This window comes from Sinohyriopsis cumingii, chromosome 3 (genome assembly GCF_028554795.1).
Source record: "Sinohyriopsis cumingii isolate HCF-2022 chromosome 3, ASM2855479v2, whole genome shotgun sequence".
NCBI classification, from domain to species: domain Eukaryota; kingdom Metazoa; phylum Mollusca; class Bivalvia; order Unionida; family Unionidae; genus Sinohyriopsis; species Sinohyriopsis cumingii.
In genome coordinates, this window is record NC_142963.1 from 5,742,253 (window position 1) to 5,761,380 (window position 19,128).

A 19,128-nucleotide genomic window follows, 5' to 3' on the forward strand; every position below is an offset into this window, starting at 1 on the left:
TTTCCGTAACTGAAATCTCGCACTTGTCTCGTTCAAATCTCATATACTTTCTTTCTACCACTTCCGGCAATATTGTTCAGGTTGTTATATTTTAACAATTTCAATTCGTCTCAATCTACAATATCTGTACAATTCATACATAATAAGACAAACAGTTTGAAAGGAAATTGAATGAAGATGTTATTAGCAGTGAAATTTTTCACTTACTCCCCAAATTCAAAACGTTTTATCAGTTCTAGTGTTCCTCAGTCGTATACATTTTCCATGTGAAAACGGGGTCCCTCGTGTCGATCTTATTTATTAATCACATTCCAGAAATATTAAAGATAGATTTACTCAGCGTGTTGAATGGACGATGTCCTGAACATCTTTAGAATTGTGGGTGAGAAAAGGGAGTGGCGGTCTTTTGTATATCTGCCTGTTTATTCCACAAGGGCTTGTTATTTTCGGTCTGTAAGTCAACTGACGGGAGACCAAGAGGTAACATTTTCAGGAATATCTAGCACATTTGAAAGCCCATATCACAGGAGTCTGACGCTTGATCGATAAAGTACAGCGAAATTTCTGACAACATGACATCACCTTATCGGTAATATAAATGAATACACGGAGTGCAACGGTAACCACAACCCTCCGCCCTAATTATGGACGTTTCGACCCAGGACATTTCGCCCCACTTCAATAGACATTTCGCCCCATTTTAATGGACATTTCGCCCCACATGGTATATGGACGTTTCGGCCCAGGACATTTCGCCCCACATCAATGGAAATATCGGACATTTATAGAAATTCACAAGCATTACACCATTATCTTCGTTTACTTTAAGGGCCTACCGTTAAGATTTAATTTCATGCCCCATAATCCCATCACTCTCATCCATTTCAATTACATTCAGCGTGCTGTTATATCAGACAGTATTTTCCTTTTTTTTCTTCATTTATGTAATAAGACTGATCAGAAAATAAATCTATCGTTTACAGTGATCATTTTCTATACGGCAGTACTTTTATTTTCGCTGTTACACAAACTGATAAAAACCACTTTTACCGTTTGTAGGAAACTGGCATATCGCCACTTATCAATCATGCTGTTCGTTTACCCAATCAGCGAGCGTAAATTGGACACAACTTAAAAGGGGGATATATAGAGAGAGAGAGAGAGAGTTATAATGATACAAGAAACAGAACGGCAAGTGCTATCACTGGCTTCTTCAAGAGAATTGTTGATAATACTTGTCACAATTTTATAAATATGAATAAATAACACGTAGAGTACGAATTATATATATATATATATATACACACACAATGCAACCACAGATTGTATACAGCAATAACCATTCATTTACAGTAAACGTAAGATCTGTGGGATCTTCTGGTCTGGTTGCGGACCTGGTCCGGTTGACCATTCTAACTAGGTTCGTCTCAGCTACCCTGGATGCCTCGGGTTGTAATGGTTCTGCATGCACGTCTATAACCTCATTAACCAGTTTCAAACAAATTCTCTTTCCCTAATGCCTTGGCCTAAACGAAAACCAAACCGTATACATGTATAGTATATGTATGGATCAGTGTATTAATGTATGTTGTGTTTGTATGTATGTATTCATGTATCTTGTGTATGTATTAATGTATGTTGTGTATGTATGTATGACTGACTGACTGACTGACTGACTTTATTTTCTCTTAAAAAGAGATTACATCAGATTAAACAAATTCATGGTAATACAAGATCATATAATAGAACAGAAAATTGACAAAAATACAATAGTAATATTGTGTCAGCTACCGTATTGACAAAACGAAATATCTCAATACCTGCAATTGTGCAGATCTGCAATCATTTTGGTGGAGCATGGCACTGATCTTTTAACAGTTGCTTGATGATGATAATATTTCGAAAAGTTAATACGTCTATAGTGTTATGTGCTTAACATTAAGTTCGAGATAGCAACGAAAATGAAATGACAAACTTATAACAGTGTAATTCTATATGTAGGTTTATTTTCTTCATATGACGCATGTTTTTATGCATATATATACTTGTTTGCGCGTATGCGTGCGTGCATACATTTATCTATGACTGACTGTCTAAATGACTTAGTTACCTCTTCAACAAAGAGTATATCAGGTTGCTAAGATACATATTATACATATCATAGGATTATGAGACACATCATAGATGAGAACGCAAGCATGATATGTATGTATGTATGTAAGGACAGATTATTGTATGGATGGATGGATGGATGACGAAATTTCTTTCATTATTGGCAGCGTATAATTTATTAAAAATGTTGAGTTAATATAATAGAAGCTTGGAAGACGATCTTTTACTGTATATAATAAAGCGATATTTCTGGATTAATTACCTTGATACCACATTTAGTAGATTATTTAAACATGAAGATCAAATAAGTTACCTGGCTGTAATTAAGTCCTATTAACACTTGATGGGAGCAATAGTGAACGCCAAAACATTTTTTTCTTTATGGCACCAGACAGATGCACCCCTACTTATAAAAAAATTGAAGTTGTTTTATATGTGTATGTTTTCCTCAAAAGTATGTCGTTTGTTTACTTTATACAAGATTTTTGAACAAATATTTTCAAAATTTTGTTGGGGTATTTATGTATTTCCCTAGTGTAATCTATAGGGTTGTTCATCCTAGTCCGGTTTTTGTCACCTTACTCGAAATCCCTCCCCATAATTTCAAGTTGACCTTGGCTAGAGGAAGGGACAAATTATCCATGTTTTATTATTATATTTTCTTATTGGATACAATCCATCCAATGATAATTTGCCATTGTTTTATTATTTTAAATTTAATTTGGGATTTTTAATTTGGAATTTGAGCAAATAAACGGTGTATTATATTTAAACGACAAATAAACCATATTGTTTTGTATGATTGATATACTGAGACAGGCTGTACTCGAGTGAGGGTCCATACTTTATTTAATTGTACTTCTCCCGACTGGAGCAGGCCGTCTTTTTAACTATTTAGAATAATGCCAAAGAATTCAGATCACAAGGGACACTTAATTATACTTTTGATCATTTTAAAGTAAAATGAAGAACGTGGTGTAATACTGATGAATTTCTATAAATGTCCGATATTTCCATTAATGTGGGCCGAAACGTCCATGGGGCGAAACGTCCATATACCATGTGGGGCGAAATGTCCATTGAAGTGGGGCGAAACGTCCAGGTACCCCTCCGCTCGATTCAACTTTTCTCATGCATCTTTTATTGCTTCAAAATCGCAAGAGACTGAAAAGCTACAGATATACATTCCTCAGATTCCATTTTATTCCAACCAACTGAAATGTATGTCAATGCAACATGAAAATGCATCCATTTGCTAGTGTCAGATTTTTGAGTCCATCATAATAAAGACGGCAAAGTATATCAATAGTTCTTAAATGGAGGAATGTTAATATTTGTTGAATAAAAAATATTAATATCGAAGAAAGTGTTTAGATTGCTTCATTTTGTTCTGGATTGTTATCCTTTTAACTGATTTTGGTATTTAGAGCTTCATCGTATTCCAGTAAACTGAAATGTAGGCCAACAGAACTTGAAAATGTGTCAATATATATATAAAACCTTTGAACTGACATGAAGTGTTCTTTTCTTTTTTCAGAATGGCTCCTCGAAAAGGGAAGCAAACTCAGCAAGAACAAGTGACCCTTGGGCCCCAGGTCAAAGAGGGTGAAAACGTTTTTGGAGTGGCACACATATTTGCAAGCTTTAATGATACCTTTGTGCATGTCACAGACTTGTCTGGAAAGTAGGTCAAATAGTTTACATCTGATAGAACAAATTTTGTACCTTGCATTGTATTATGGAGTCACCTGTCCATCCATCTTTTGCTCCGTTAACATTTTCACATCCAGTATATAACTAAAACTGCATTCATATTCAGCACAGAGGTGCATTCAGATCCTTAGGTAGTCGTACCATGCTAGATACCTGTAGTGTCTGGTACAGAGATGCATTCAAATCCTAGTGTAGTCATACCATGCTAGATGTCTGTAGTGTCCGATACAGAGGTGCATTCAAATCCTAGTGTAGTCATACCATGCTAGATGTCTGTAGTGTCTGGTACAGAGGTGCATTCAAATCCTAGTGTAGTCGTACCATGCTAGATACCTGTAGTGTCTGGTACATAGGTGCATTCAAATCCTAGTGTAGTTATACCATGCTAGGTACCTGTAGTGTCCGATGCAGAGGTGCATTCAAATCCTATTGTAGTCATACCATGCTCGATACCTGTAGTGTCTGGTACAGAGGTGCATTCAAATCCTAGTGTAGTCGTACCATGCTAGATACCTGTAGTGTCTTGGTACATAGGTGCATTCAAATCCTAGTGTAGTCATACCATGTTAGACACCTGTAGTGTCCGATACAGAGGTGCATTCAAATCCTAGTGTAGTCATACCATGCTAGATGTCTGTAGTGTTCGGTACAGATGTGCATTCAAATTCTAGCGTAGTCGTACCATGCTATATGTCTGTAGTGTTTGGTACAGAGGTGCATTCAAATCCTAGTGTAGTCTTACCATGCTAGATGTCTAGTGTCTGGTACAGACATGCATTCAAATCCTAGTGTAGTCGTACCATGCTAGATGTCTGTAGTGTCAGGTAGAGGTGCATTCGGGACAAGGTCACTTACTGAAAGAAGAAAATTAGTTCAGTACAGACCTTAATCAGATGATTTGAACTTGAGGTAAGTGAGAACTTTTGTAAATTTGGTGGTTTAGAGGCCAAGGTCACTGTAACCACAAGAAGAACAAATTGCTAATCAACCAATTGTCAAATATGATTCATCAGTAACTTGTACCTGCATGGTTGGGAAAAGTAGGTACAGATGCTAATCAACCAGTTGTCAAATACGATTAATCAATTGTCATACAGTAGAGAAAGTTGTGCCATAAATAGTACTTTATAAAATGAATAGGAAGTGAATGACATGTTGATGGTGGACGTCAAAGTCAACTTAATCCACAAACCATAACAACTGTGATTCAGAGTTCACTTAGAAAGTAAATGAAGGTGTTTACATGCATTGCATAAGTAGTTTATTTCTACTGGCAGCATCACTTCCAGATCACATGACTTGTAGCCATCTAATGATAGAAAACAGCAAAATCATAACCAAGCCAGACCCTCGGCAAATGAACATGTGGTTATTAATTTGTTTTGAAGAATAAATAAAATAACTAATGGATAATAAATGAAAACACGTGAGCATAGTAATATCTCAGTATTTAAGCACTCTGGCAGAGAATGTTACTGAGGATTTTCAAGTTATAGTCATGAATTTAGTGTTGATGCTTGCACAACAAAAAGATGTAATATTTTTCCTCTGAAATGGAAATTTGGCAAATCGGGAGTTGCTATTGCAAATAGTTTTAGTGTGGGTACTTTTGAGTGACTTGCAGCAGCATTTTTCATTTGTTTCCATGCACTAAAACAATACTTGGTCAGTACACTGGTTACTCAAATAACCCATCCAGCAAGTACTTTAGGTTTAAGAATACTGAAGTAATCAAAGGAATGTTTATAGTGCTGTATAATTGCTGTCAGTCACTAAATGGCTGTTGCAAAGCAGGACAAAAGTAAGTACTTTCTGCTGTTCTCCATTTGTTTTGTATGATCTATGCTAACACACAGTAATCGATATTAAAAAAATTTAATGAATTTAAATTAGTTTCTACCAAAAGTGCTACAAGCAAAAATGAAACTACCATCATTGCTTCCCCCATCAGGAATGAAAATCTGCAAGGATATGGGCTTACAGTTGTGGCAGTGAACAAAAATAAGAAATCAGCTTCTAACTTTGATGCTAAGACAATTTTATGACTTGAAACATAATTGGTTGGTTCACATCGGACTGATTTTTTTTCCAATGCAAGGCAAGTTTTATCTGCAAAACCTCGGCATATACCGGTGTGGCAGATACTGGTTGACTGCATAAATCAATAGATTTCTATCAGTGAACCCCATTATCTGGCCAAAATCAGGGTCCGTAGGGAACCTTGGAAAGCCTTGAAAAATGAATTGTTCCTTCAAGGCCGTGAAAACACCTTGAAAATTCAAAATATTGTCTGGGTACCTTGAAAGGACTTGATTTTCTTGAAACCAAAAGGAATTAAATAGTTTTTGTTTTAGAGAACTAAATAATAAGAAAAGGGGGAAAAAACACAACAGAAAAACAATCTGTCGCAAAGTTTATGCCAGAACGGACATTTTATCACAACTAGCCACTGCACATTCATACATTTTGAACTTCCAATTGTACGAAGCCCATATGTAACAGTGGATTAAATTTGAATCATTCACATGGCTGGCTGCTGATTCCAACTTTGGTTGCTAGATGAAGAAAAATATAAAGTTTGGATTATGAGTTATTTCTCTTGAGAGCTTTGCAAAATGCAAATTATGCCAGAAGGATATTGATATGCATGCAATGGGAGAGTGCTTCTTGGTCACGTGCAGCTGGAATAAAACCACAAGCTCTTGTAATGGCACTTATTACAGGCAAAACAAGAAGCCTTCAGCATGAAATCATTTTTGACAAACGAGGTCTGTGAAGACAAGAGATTAAAGTTTTAAAATAGAAACTATAGTCTTAATTATGAAATTAGTTCCATCAGGTTCTGTTTTGGGATTGAGTGGAATTTGGACAGACGATAATTGTTGTGAACAGGATAAATCTAAAAATACAGAATACAGCAAAGCTGAGAGAAATATTAATATACCTAATATGAAGTAGTTTGAAATATCCATAAACTGTTTTTAAATAAGCAATAATATAACAAAATACTTTTTTGTTGATGGGGATGAGTGAAAAAGAAAGGAAGGTACTGAAAAAGACATTGAGACAATGACAGATGCTGTTGATGACTGTGTTGAAAGCAAAGATCCTTACGAAAATTTCCTTTATCATGATATCAAAATAATTTGAGGAAAGTGAAAAGGACAATATTTGCTAACTTGGAGCTCTTGAAAATCACCTTGATGACAAGCAACAAGAACTGAAAAATTCAACCTAAATATTTTGGACTTGTAAATAGTGTAATGCAGATAGAGTAAAAATAACTTTGTTCGGTGACTGCATTCTAATGCCAAGATGTAGGATGTTTGATCCTTAAAGTGCTAGTCGCGACATTAGTCGTGCTGTCGGTTGATGTGTTGTAGTGCTTGTCACGACTTAAATCGTTTTCCAGGTAAGCAGCACTGTACTCATCCTGTTACTTCAACTAGCCATGACTGCTTGTACAACTATATTTGATTGGTTTATAGAGGCCCGGAACAAGCATTCCATTGTACTTTACTATGCATATAGCGAAGAAGTTTTGCAAATACTTGCTTTTGAGCATGTGGTACCTGGAAAAATTTAAATGGCTGGCGCTGAATATGATGGTTTCTTGCAGCAAATACTGGCTTCTGATAGTGATGATTTTGAATGATTTGAGGATGATGAAATTATTGAGCTGGCGAAGTGTTAATGGAAATACCCATGAGTGATTTTGAGCCAGGAATTGATGTGGAACTGGAGTCTGATGTACATGCTGGTTGGATGAGAAAAGATAACATGCCTATCAACCCCACTTCCCATTCACTGGTGATTCAAAATTAAATGTCAAGATGGCAAATATTGAACCTGTGGACTATTTAAGACTTTTTTATGACGAGTTGTTGCATCGGATAGTAGATAAAACAAATCGTTATGCAGATCAGAGAGTTCATGGTGCAGACTTGAAGGGGAACAGTCACATGAAGAAATGGCAGCCTGTCACACCTGAGCAGCTAAAAATCTTTTTCGCATTGATTATAGCAATGGATTTGGTATATAAATCTGATCTCGATTCCTACTGGGCTACTGATGATGTGATATCAACCCCATACTTCTGCAAAGAAATGAGTTTGGAATAGATTTCTATCTATTCTGTGTTTATTCACCAGATATGAACCTCAGTTTTGATGATATTGGAATAAATAACAAGTGAAAAATTTGTCATGCACATTTATTACTGACTCTGGGGATCTAAACGTACTCTGACATTCATGGAGTGGTTAACAGTTTTAACGAAACTGTAGCCTTTTTTTTACCTGTCATTTTCACAATTGAGATATAGCATTGTGACAAACATTATATGTACATGGTTGAACTACTAAAGAACATTATATTTCATAGATATATTTGAACTTTTCCGTCAAAAATACAGATGAAATATAATCATAACTTGTCATCTTACCTGTATTTGCACCTGTACATGCAAATATGTTAATCTTGTACATGTGCCTTGATGCTAATCTTAAAGTTTAGACATCCACCATCATTTTTCATGTAGGGTTTGTGTATCTCTTGTGTATATTATTGAAATACATGCAATTTAAAAACTGCATTTTTTTTTTTTTCTCAGTGCAGCACTAAAGGATCTTGTACTGCAAAACAATATAGCACTTTAAGGATTAATATTAATGGGAGAGATACTGTTGACTTCATGTTTTGTTGTTTTTTAAAAAATAAATTTGCAAGAAATTTTCCTCGTATGGAGTAATAGTAAATATTAGCCTGTGTTTACATAGTTTCATTTATGTATCCTTTAAAATTAAACGTGCTTTTGAACCTTGAAAAAAAACTTGAACATTTTAATGAAATGTGCTATTTACCCTGACGAGTGAGAGGTACAATTTGTCAGTTTTTGCAATAATAAGCCAGAAGCTGGCTGTTAGAGGGGTGCCGTCCTAGTTATGTTCTTCTGGACACGAACATTTTAGTGCCATGGGGAAGCTAACAAACATTTCAAATTAAATACACATCACAGTGCTGCAAGTTATTACATTTGTTCATATCCATCATCAGTCATGTATTCATTGACATCAGACTCATGGTTCCACACCTGAAGCCAAGCTCATATCAGTGGCAAAAATTTTGAGTTTAATTTTCCACATATCCCATTAAATCCTCTGGTTCCTACTGCCTGTGATAATTCCACCTAGTCTAGGATAGTTGGTGTTCATCATGTACATTGCCTGTTGCATTTTGGTCCAAGTGTAAACAAAATGTTTGACATGTTGATGTCGGTTACATTTTATTTGTGTAAGTGTTTTCATTCCTATTTCATTCTACAACCCCAGCAACCACCCCCTTGCTTCATACGTTATATAGCAATCATATAATTTGTTGGAGAAGGGGGGGGGGGATATTTTTACCTGAGCCATTTGCCTAAGACTATCTGCTGTCCTCTCTGCATTGTTGTGAATTGATTACCACACTTGTCATGATCGACTTATGTGCAAAAATAAAGCTGGTTCTATTTATTGGTGATTGAATTAATCGTGTTTCAGGCTGGTGTTTCGAAATAATACCAAATAGAAAACGGCAGGCATCTTCTAGATAACCTATCTGTATTGAGTGGAAGATGAAGATGATTGGCATAATTTGATCAATGATTTCAAGTGAATCATTAACCTTTTAAATGGAATTTTAAAAATGTAGAAATTGGTGGTGATTCCGTACAAGTAAATGTCTGCTTTTAAAATACCTGAGGGTTTATCTTCCTAAGTTTTCTTTTCAGTTCTGTTATGTTAACTGTTGTTCAATGTCACCTTTAATCAGTCACTATTGTCATGATGTGTAATACATACATACCAAGCTGGATGTTCCAACATTAGTTTTTTATTGAAGCCAAGCAACATGTGCAGTGATGCCTTTTGCTGTATGCCAAGCAACATGTACAGAGTGATGCCTTTTGTAAGCCCAGAAGCATGTACAGTGATACCTTTTGATGTAAGGCAAGAAACATGTAACTAGTGAAGCCCTTTCTAATGAATCCATTACCACTTGCTTCAGTTTATTCTTTGTTTTCTCAAGTTCAATCAAATTACCTAATTAGCACAATTATTCACTTGAAGTTTTTGGTACGCTTTTCTAAAACTATGAGCTTGAAACAATTTTGTGTGTATTTCAGAGAAACCATTGCTCGTGTGACTGGTGGGATGAAGGTAAAGGCAGACAGAGATGAGGCCTCCCCATATGCTGCCATGTTGGCTGCACAAGATGTAGCTGAGAGATGCAAGTTGCTGGGGATCACTGCTCTCCACATCAAGTTGAGGGCAACAGGAGGAAACAGGTAGAAATAGCATACAAAATAAACAAAGGCAGTAATTTTTTGCACTTTCTTACCAATCTGCATCACAATGTATTAGCAAACCCAGTCATTTTTCTGATATTGAAATAACTGCAAACACTTGATCTCTTCATATAGATCTGTTTAACAGCATTCCAAAACTGTAAAAAAATTTAAATATCTCTATTGGAGAAGAGAAGTTATGCAACCTTTAAGTCCCAAACTATTTGCAAATTTCTAGAATTTGTGTCTTGTATAAATGTATTCAGATTATGTGGCAGTCATGGAACCAAAGTAAATGTTCTTTCCATAACATTTTTTATACTTTCTTTTTGTTGAGATATTTGATATTCTGATTGCATTCATTAAATATGTTGTCCAACTTCAGTATTTTCATTTGTAAATGAAAAGCATATGAACACTTCCCAACTTTTATGACATTTAACTTAATACAAATATATCACATTAGCAATAGTTCATATTTATGTAAAACAACTTCGAAAACAAAACAAAAAAGCAATGTTTATTCATAATTGTCATTGAAACACTGTTGCAAGACCTGATTTCATGAATAGGGTTCAAGGTTTCATCTTCGAAATTCTGTGATGTTATATTTAGCTTCTTGCACAATGGACCAGGGAATGCTGCCATCTTTCACTTAGAACTAACGTTTCAATATCGTATACCTGCAAACCAATTTATCACTTTCAGCTTTGTATTGTTTTTGTTCTGTATTTTGAAAACATTGATTCTATCAAATCTTATCAATGCATTGGGAATTTAAGAAGCCACTTTAAGTGTGCATGTAATTACTTTGAGACACACATCAAAGTAATTAATAAAATGTCACACTGAAACTATATTTATCTGATAGTGATGCGACTTTATATCATTATATCATCAATGTCCCATACAAAATTTAAACAAATGTAATAACACAATGAAGTTGAACTATTTTAAAACCGATGACCGTTTGTCAGTTTGGATATATTACATCGACAACTTGAGCCTATTTATAGTGGACGAAAATCTACGCTTTGCATGTTCATTTTGCGACTGCATACTGTCTAAACCGTATAACAAGCATTAATGCAATAAAACTATTTTAAAAGTCATCTTAGCATGTTCTTCTGGCACACCAATCTGTACACAATTAATAAGTTTCGTTTTGGAACATCAGTTGTAGAAAGTTAACATCATTATCAGCTGTTAGAAAATTAAAAAGTGGCAGACAATGTTGACACTGGGAGATTCAAATGTTTTACAAATTCAGTGCTCGTTGCGGTTGGTTTATAAATGTTTCCATTATGTACATTTGGTAGCACACAAAAAAAAGCTTAAAATATGCCAATTTTGATAACTGGTGCATTTATTTAAATTGTCAAACTTTTGGTCAAATCTGCGTAAAGTTTGAGGGATTATTTCTTTGTGTATGAATATCTTAGGAATGTGCTTCAACCACCGACTTAATTGTTTAAATCTCCTCAGATTGGATTGAAAATTTAATGAATATTCATGAAGTTTTGATAACCCGCATTTTGTAACAAAGAAGGGAGGTGTCACACAACCACGGCATGATCAGCACTCATTTCCAATGACATGTGACTTTCGGTGATTATAAAGTAATAATTCCATTAATATAGTGTCAGATATAAAAAGAAAACATGCCCATTGTAGATAATTTTATTAGAGTTTACAATCGGAAAGTTTTTATGCTGCAATGAAAATTCTACACTTGGTCAACAGTTTCATCAGATTTCCAGGTAAACAGTCCTCTTGTCCATGTTAGACTGGGGTTGCTAATTGTATTGCTATCATTAAAGTTCAACATATTTACATGGTTTTGATAAATAAGCGCTGCATATCTGGATTGGGTCTTGTTGATGTTTGTGATCAAAATGGTTGAGTTTTTTTTTTAATTTACATGAAAACTAAAGTAATTTAAATTCCATTTATGACTTTTCATAAATACTACAGTTCTATTGCAAATTATGAAGAAAACAAAAATCAAGACTAAGGTTAAACAAGCATTCTGAATTTTAACAGCAGTGCAGACTCCAAATAGTGAATTTGACCAGACCAAGCTTTGATGAAGGCTCTTAGCCTTGATTACCTACTAACTCCACTTTGATTATTTGTCATTTTTAAATTTCAACAAAAATGTTGCGAATATATTTTTTAAAATGTCAACAGTTGTCTATAAATTTGTATGCAGGTAGAAAAATTTAAGTGGAACAGATAAACACCTACGCAGATTGTGATGTTTGTGGAAGTGGTCACCTACTCAGATTGTGATGCTTGTGAAAGGGATCACCTACTCGGAATGTGATTTTTGTGGAAAGGGTCACCTACTCAGATTGTGATGTTTGTGGTTAATCTGTGTTCCACTGCTGTTTGAAAAATGGTTTTGATATTACCCCTCCAATAGTTATTCCATGCATTCTTCATTGCCACTAGCTGTCACTAACTATGCAGATATAATGAGGGCAGCTTTCATTTGAAAAATAGTTTTGATATTACCCCTCCAATAGTTATTCCATGCATTCTTCATTGGCATTGGCTGTCACTAACTATGCAGATGTGATTAGGGCGGCTTTCATTTGATTGAATTGGTCTGTATTATTGAATGATGACATAGCTAATAATTCAGCAACACTTAGATCAGGTCTGATGGACCACAGTTCACAGAATTTGTTGTGGCTTTTGATTCAAGTCAAAGGTGACAATGGTAAAATAATATTTCATGTCATCGCAAGGAGCCTTGGAATATGATTCTAATAAAGCTATGCATATTCGAATGGTAAAACAAGGTAGATGTACATACTCATAGCAGCTGTAAAAAGAAATTATGAATACTAAATGAAGACAGATTTTTCGAGTATGAATTTTTTAGATATTGAAAGATTAGCACATATTGTAACACCACTAACCATTAAGTGTTTGATGTTTCATCTTCTAGATTAATACCAATTTTGTAATTAAGCTTCACTACAATTAAAATGTGTTCACCTCCAAGGAAAAATATCTGTACATCATAAAAGTCAAGTATAGATTGGAGTACACCAGAAATTTGACTTGCATTCAGCCATCAAACATCAGTGCGCCTTATGGGGTTTTTTTTGTGTGCATAGTAGTGTGCTGCAAATTTTATAATTGGGAACGTGCACAAGGGCTCAGCGTTGCTTACAATTTACCTGTCATTCATGTACTGTATAATAATATTATTTAGTACAAGTATGACATAAATTGTAAGCAATGATACAAGCCCCTGTGGATATAGGGCAGAACGATGTGGAAAAGCACATTGCTTGCAAAAGCATACATATATTGGGAAAATTAAGAGCACCCCAAGCAGATTTCAGCTCCGGAGTACTTAAATAGACCTACTCAAGTCCTGCAAGCTATCAATGCTACTGCTCCGGTGGCCTAGTGGTTAGAGCATCTGCCTCGGAAGTGTGAGGTCGTGGGTTTGATAATGGCCAAGTCATACCAAAGACTTGCAAAAATATTACTAACAGCTGCTCGCTAGGCGCCTGATGACAGGATTATGTGACTGGGTGGGAAATCATGCTACATGTCTGTGGCATGATCCCCAGTGCTAGACATCACTATAAACTGCCACACTGCAGACATCGTAGCGATGTGACTGAAAAACTGTTGAAGCTACATTAAAAATCCTAAACACGCACATCAATACTGAAGCATTGTTTGTTAGCTTTCTTGTTGAACTTAACCTGTCTTTCTCAGTTCGAGATCAGTAACTGTGATAGTGAAATAGTATTTCCTATTGTGAGGACAAATAAAACAAACTTCATTGCCTTCTTTGGTGCTAAAAATTTGCACCAATTTTATTCACAAGATTAACAAGTAGGCAAGAAGCCTGCACTGTTTTGAAAACAAATTTACCATAGCCCAATTGAGGAAGTTCAAGTCTGCATGACAAGTAGCTTGAAGTTTGTGTATATCAGTAAATTTGGCTGCAAATAAATTTGAACATGTAATCAATGTAAATAATGTTTTAGTTTTATTTTGGGATTTTCATATAATGCAGTACTGACCAACAAAATTGATGGAGCTAGTGTTAAGGTATAATTTTTCCCTGATTGTGTTCAGAATTTGTTAATTTTTATCCCTCTTTTCACAAATTACGAGTCTGAGGGTTGGTAGCTCTGCATCTATTTTTAGATTTCATGAGTTGCCTCCCTTAGTGTGTAATGCCACCTAATCGGTAGCATGGTACATTGTACATAGGCCAAAAGCGGTGGGGACAATTGGCCTGGAAAGGATACTTGGGAAGTTTAAAATAAAAAGTATGACTATGTGCCAGAGGGAATCCATTACAGGTGTATTTGCATGAAAGATATTTGTGCAAACAGGGACCGGCATGGGGAAATTGCTTATTTATCAGACCATACAAGTTGTATGCTGCCCTTGTCGATCATGTAGGAACAGTGTTCAAATTTAAAAAATTTTTATTGGATGCAGTGGCTTGCTGCTGCATACAAAGAAATTCATACCGTAAGCACAGAAATATCAACTCGATACACCTAGGTGTAGATAGGGTTATCACATTGGAACCTTGGCTAACAAAGATGAGTGCAGTACAAGGTGGAGTATATTTACAGGAACATCTGCACTATATTCCTCTAGCTTACAATTTCTAATCCTTCTTCTGCAGGACCAAGACCCCAGGGCCTGGTGCTCAGTCAGCACTGCGGGCTTTGGCCAGATCTGGAATGAAAATTGGAAGAATTGGTAAGCAGACCTTCTATTCAGCTAAATAGTTAAAACTTATCTTATTTTGCTAGAAGCAAAGATTGAGAGGCTGTTTTGTTTTTTTACTCTTTAAAAAGCACAAGTACAATCTTACTCCACCTTGACCATTCTCGATTGGTTGTAGGCAACCAGTCGGAGTTGTTTTCATAGTATCTACCCTTTATAAATCTACATTAGCTTTACAGTCGTGATTAAGTTTCCGCGCTTGACTGGAACAGCCCATGCCACATAGATGAACATCAAAAGTTGCCTAACCTGCATCGTTGGCTCTGTCTATCCTGTGGTCTGTCTAGGATGAGCAGAAATGTGCACAAAGACAACATGTCAAGACTTATGTTTGCATGATTATTTAAAAAAAACTGCAAATGGAATCAGTTTATAAGAAAATCAGTTAAATTGATTTTGTAACTTTTATTCTCTTCTCTGCATCATTAGGAAGAGTTATCAGCATTTTTATTATTTATTCTTCCATCTGCCATCATCCACACTTCTCTTTCAGGGCAAAACTCTATACTATGCAATGGCCCAACATGAATTAAATAGTCTTATCTTGAATTCTTGGAAGGTTTTATTTGCCTAGTAGATTATCAATCCCTTCAGGGGAGGCTTTCTTTATTTTTATTTTTTTTAAGTACTTTGAATTTTTTCATTCTGTTATTCCAGAGGATGTCACTCCAATCCCATCAGACAGCACCAGGAGGAAGGGTGGTCGTCGTGGTCGCAGATTGTAAATTATTGTTTACAGGAAATTAAAAGTACAACTGCTTCGGTAGACTTGGTCCGTTTCTTTTCTTTTTAATGTAGTGTTGCATCAGAAATCTAACATTCGGCCATGTATGACCACTAATCCAGCATTTGAGTTATGGCAACATTGCCATGGAAATTTTGATGCATATTATGGAGATAGTTCCAAAATTATGAGTCCTTTCACTTAAAATGTCACCTATACCATTGTGTCAGCCAATTCTGCACAGTAATAGATTATTGCTGTAAACATTGGATCCTTTGTTGGTTTCAGACAAAAACTCCAATTTGTATCATGAAAGAATGATCATTCTTTAATAAAGGAAAGTAATGCTCATAAAGTGTACAAAAATATCCCACATTTTTATTCTAAATATATGTGAAGATTTCAACATAAACACCCAGTCCATGACCTTGAACTTGTAACAGAAAAATGTATGTATCTGTTAGAATCATACAAATAAATATATTAATTAAAAGATACAATTGTTTACCTTGTAACGATACTGCATCTTAATCAAGCTTGTCAGGTTGCCACTGGGCGGATTCTCAAGAAAAATCCTGAGCATATTGTCTGTTTCCAAATTCACTGATTTTTTGTTCTCGATAAGAGATGTTGTAAACTTACATCATATTTATTGCTGTTGCTCTTCAGCATAATACTTTATTTATATAAGATGTTGAAATGTTAAGAATTCGTTTTTACAGGATTGGTATTGTTTGCTTGATATATATTGCCATTTAGTGGCACTGTTGTATTGAATTATGTAAAACAAACTATAAACAACTAATTCCTCTGCTCGGATGTTGACAGAGTCCAAAGTAATGCATTTCATTTCCATAGCTGCCAACCCCCGTTATTTTTGTGTGAATTTCACAACTTTCTACAGCAATTCACGGATTCATGCCAAGTGCACAAAAAATCAAGAATTCTCAATTATTAAAAATTTTCCCGTTAAGTGCTAGTCGTGATATCCACAGTTGCCAAAACGGTCTAGTACTGCTAGTCCTGATATTAGTAGAACTGTGTCCAGTTTGTAGAGTAGGCCCAGTATCACACATTTTAGCATATATATATACATATATATATATATATATATATATATATATATATATATATATATATATATATATATATATATATATATATATATGAGTAGTTTTACAAATGCTTTTGAAAGAAACCGTGGTATAACCAGAAATTTTTTCGCGTATGCCGCCAACACAGATTTGAATTGCCATTCAGCATCGCATCTTGAAAACACCTTCACCACCAAGGAAAAAGAAATGTATTGCACAAAAAGTGAAGTTTAGTATGGAATATACCAAAACTTTGCTGTGCTTTCAGCCATCAAATACTGATTATACATCTGGTTTTTGCATTCAGTGTGTCATAAATTTTAACATCGAGCATGGTGGCAGGGACAACGTGGGGAAGCACATTGGTAGCAAAATGCACATAGAGGTTGGGAAACTACGCGAAGACTGCTGGTCCAAAATGAAAATTATGCTGATCCTATGTCTGATATAGCCATCATAACTGTCCACTTGAAAATTTTGTTACTCATGAATAGTCGCATTGACATGAAATTTTCACAAGAAGGCTTCTTACGATGTCTAGTTGGTTATAAATGAAAATGTCCTGACTGTACATCCAATTTGTTCTTAGACAAGAAGAGCTTGTCTAATTGTAAGAAGCCTTTCAGACATCCAGTTGGCATAATTTTCATTTTGGACCAGCAGACATCATAAAAAATATTTTACTGAAAGACAACTGTGATCATCCATTCATCAGGAGTAGCAGTAACAAGATTTTCAACATGTCCTTTGTCCATTCATTATCACAAGTTTGTTGTCACTGCTACTAATATCCTACATGGAGGATTGCCATGAAACTGTCCTCACACCTTTATCCCATGGTCTGTTTGGTCCTGAATGAAGATTATGAACATCCAGTATCTTGTCACTACTCCTCTTATGTGGATGCTTGTATCAACATTGAGTTTTCACTATGATCTTTTTTGGGAATGAATTTTGCTAAATTTGCAAATCTGTAAAATATGATTTACAACATTACGTATTCCCTATCACATATGGGTAAAATGTGGTTTACAACATTAAAAATTCTCTATCACGCAATGGTAAAATGTGATTTACAGCATGACATATTCTCTATCACGCAATGGTAAAATATGGTTTACAACATTACATACTCTGTCCTGCTATGGTAAAATATGGTTTAAAAAACAAATATTCACTATCACGCAATGATAAAATATGGTTTACAACATTACATATTCTCCATCAACCATTGCTACAGTATGGTTTACATTACATATTCCCTATCATGCAGTGGTAAAATATGGTTTACAACATTACATATTCCCTATCATGCAATGGTAAAATATGATTTACAACATTACATATTCCCTATCACACAATGGTAAAATATGATTTGCAACATTACATATTCCCTATCACACAATGGTAAAATATGATTTGCAACATTACATATTCCCTATCACACAAGGGTAAAATGATTTACAACATTACATATTCCCTATCACACAAGGGTAAAATATGATTTACAACATTACATATTCCCAATCACACAAGAGTAAAATATAGTTTACAACATTACATATTCTCTGTCACAAAATGTTAAATATTATTTACATTATAAATTTGCTATCACACAATAGTAAAATATGATTTACAGCATTACATATTCTCTATCATGCAATGGTAAAATATTGTTTAAAAATTAAATATTCACTATCATGCAATGGTAAAATGTGATTTAGAACATTACATATTCTCTCACGCATTGGTAAAATATGATTAACAGCATGACATTCTTTATCACGCAATAGTAAAATACGATTTACAGAATTACATATTCTCCATCACGCATTGGTAAAATATGATTTACAGCATTATATATTCTCTATCATGCAATGATAAAATATGATCTACAGCATTACATATTCCCTATCACACAATGATAAAATACGATTTACAGCATGACATTCTCTATCACAAGATGGTAAAATATGACTAACAGCATTACATATTCTCCATCACACATGGGTAAAATATGATTTACAACATTACATATTCCCAATCACGCAATGGTAAAATATTTACATTACATATTCCCTATCACGCAAGGGTAAAATATAGTTTACAAAATTATATATTCTCTATCACAAAATGTTAAATATTATTTACAACATAAATTTCCTATCATGCAATGGTAAAATATTTACAACATATTCTCTATCGCGCAATGTTAGAACTTGACAAAAACTGGCTAACCTTTATATGGTCTTGGAATATTAACCCTTTGACTTTATTTCTGCCTGATATGGGTTATTTGCTTTCCTTGTCTTGCAGCATTGTTTTAAAAAAACTTGTAACTTCTTCAGCCTTCATATCATGCAGTAGTAAAGACCTTGAAG

General features: G+C 34.8%; 1 protein-coding gene across 3 annotated transcripts; it reads left to right on the forward strand.

The window, feature by feature from the left end:
• The first annotated feature begins 24 nt into the window (after positions 1-24).
• On the forward strand, positions 25-15,695 carry LOC149802415 (small ribosomal subunit protein uS11). 3 transcript variants are annotated; one of them, XM_089951618.1, is made up of 5 exons: positions 25-80; positions 3,650-3,796; positions 9,989-10,150; positions 14,826-14,902; positions 15,587-15,695. In XM_089951618.1, exons 2-5 carry the CDS (start codon positions 3,651-3,653, stop codon positions 15,652-15,654), a joined length of 453 nt encoding a protein of 150 aa, XP_089807744.1. In that variant the 5' UTR covers positions 25-80; position 3,650; the 3' UTR covers positions 15,655-15,695. The 3 variants fall into 3 exon arrangements, with proteins under 3 accessions (XP_089807744.1, XP_089807746.1, XP_089807745.1); XM_089951620.1 differs by lacking the exon at positions 25-80 and adding an exon at positions 1,357-1,420; XM_089951619.1 differs by lacking the exon at positions 25-80 and adding an exon at positions 1,359-1,449.
• The last annotated feature ends 3,433 nt before the right edge of the window (positions 15,696-19,128 follow it).

Bases quoted from the DNA above. Each gene is read 5' to 3' on its own strand.
- LOC149802415 (XM_089951618.1), top strand. From the start codon at position 3,651: ATGGCTCCTCGAAAAGGGAAGCAAACTCAGCAAGAACAAGTGACCCTT. The intron at 3,797-9,988 runs GTAGGTCAAATA...TGTGTATTTCAG, and splicing joins GTCACAGACTTGTCTGGAAA to AGAAACCATTGCTCGTGTGA. The intron at 14,903-15,586 runs GTAAGCAGACCT...CTGTTATTCCAG, and splicing joins AATGAAAATTGGAAGAATTG to AGGATGTCACTCCAATCCCA.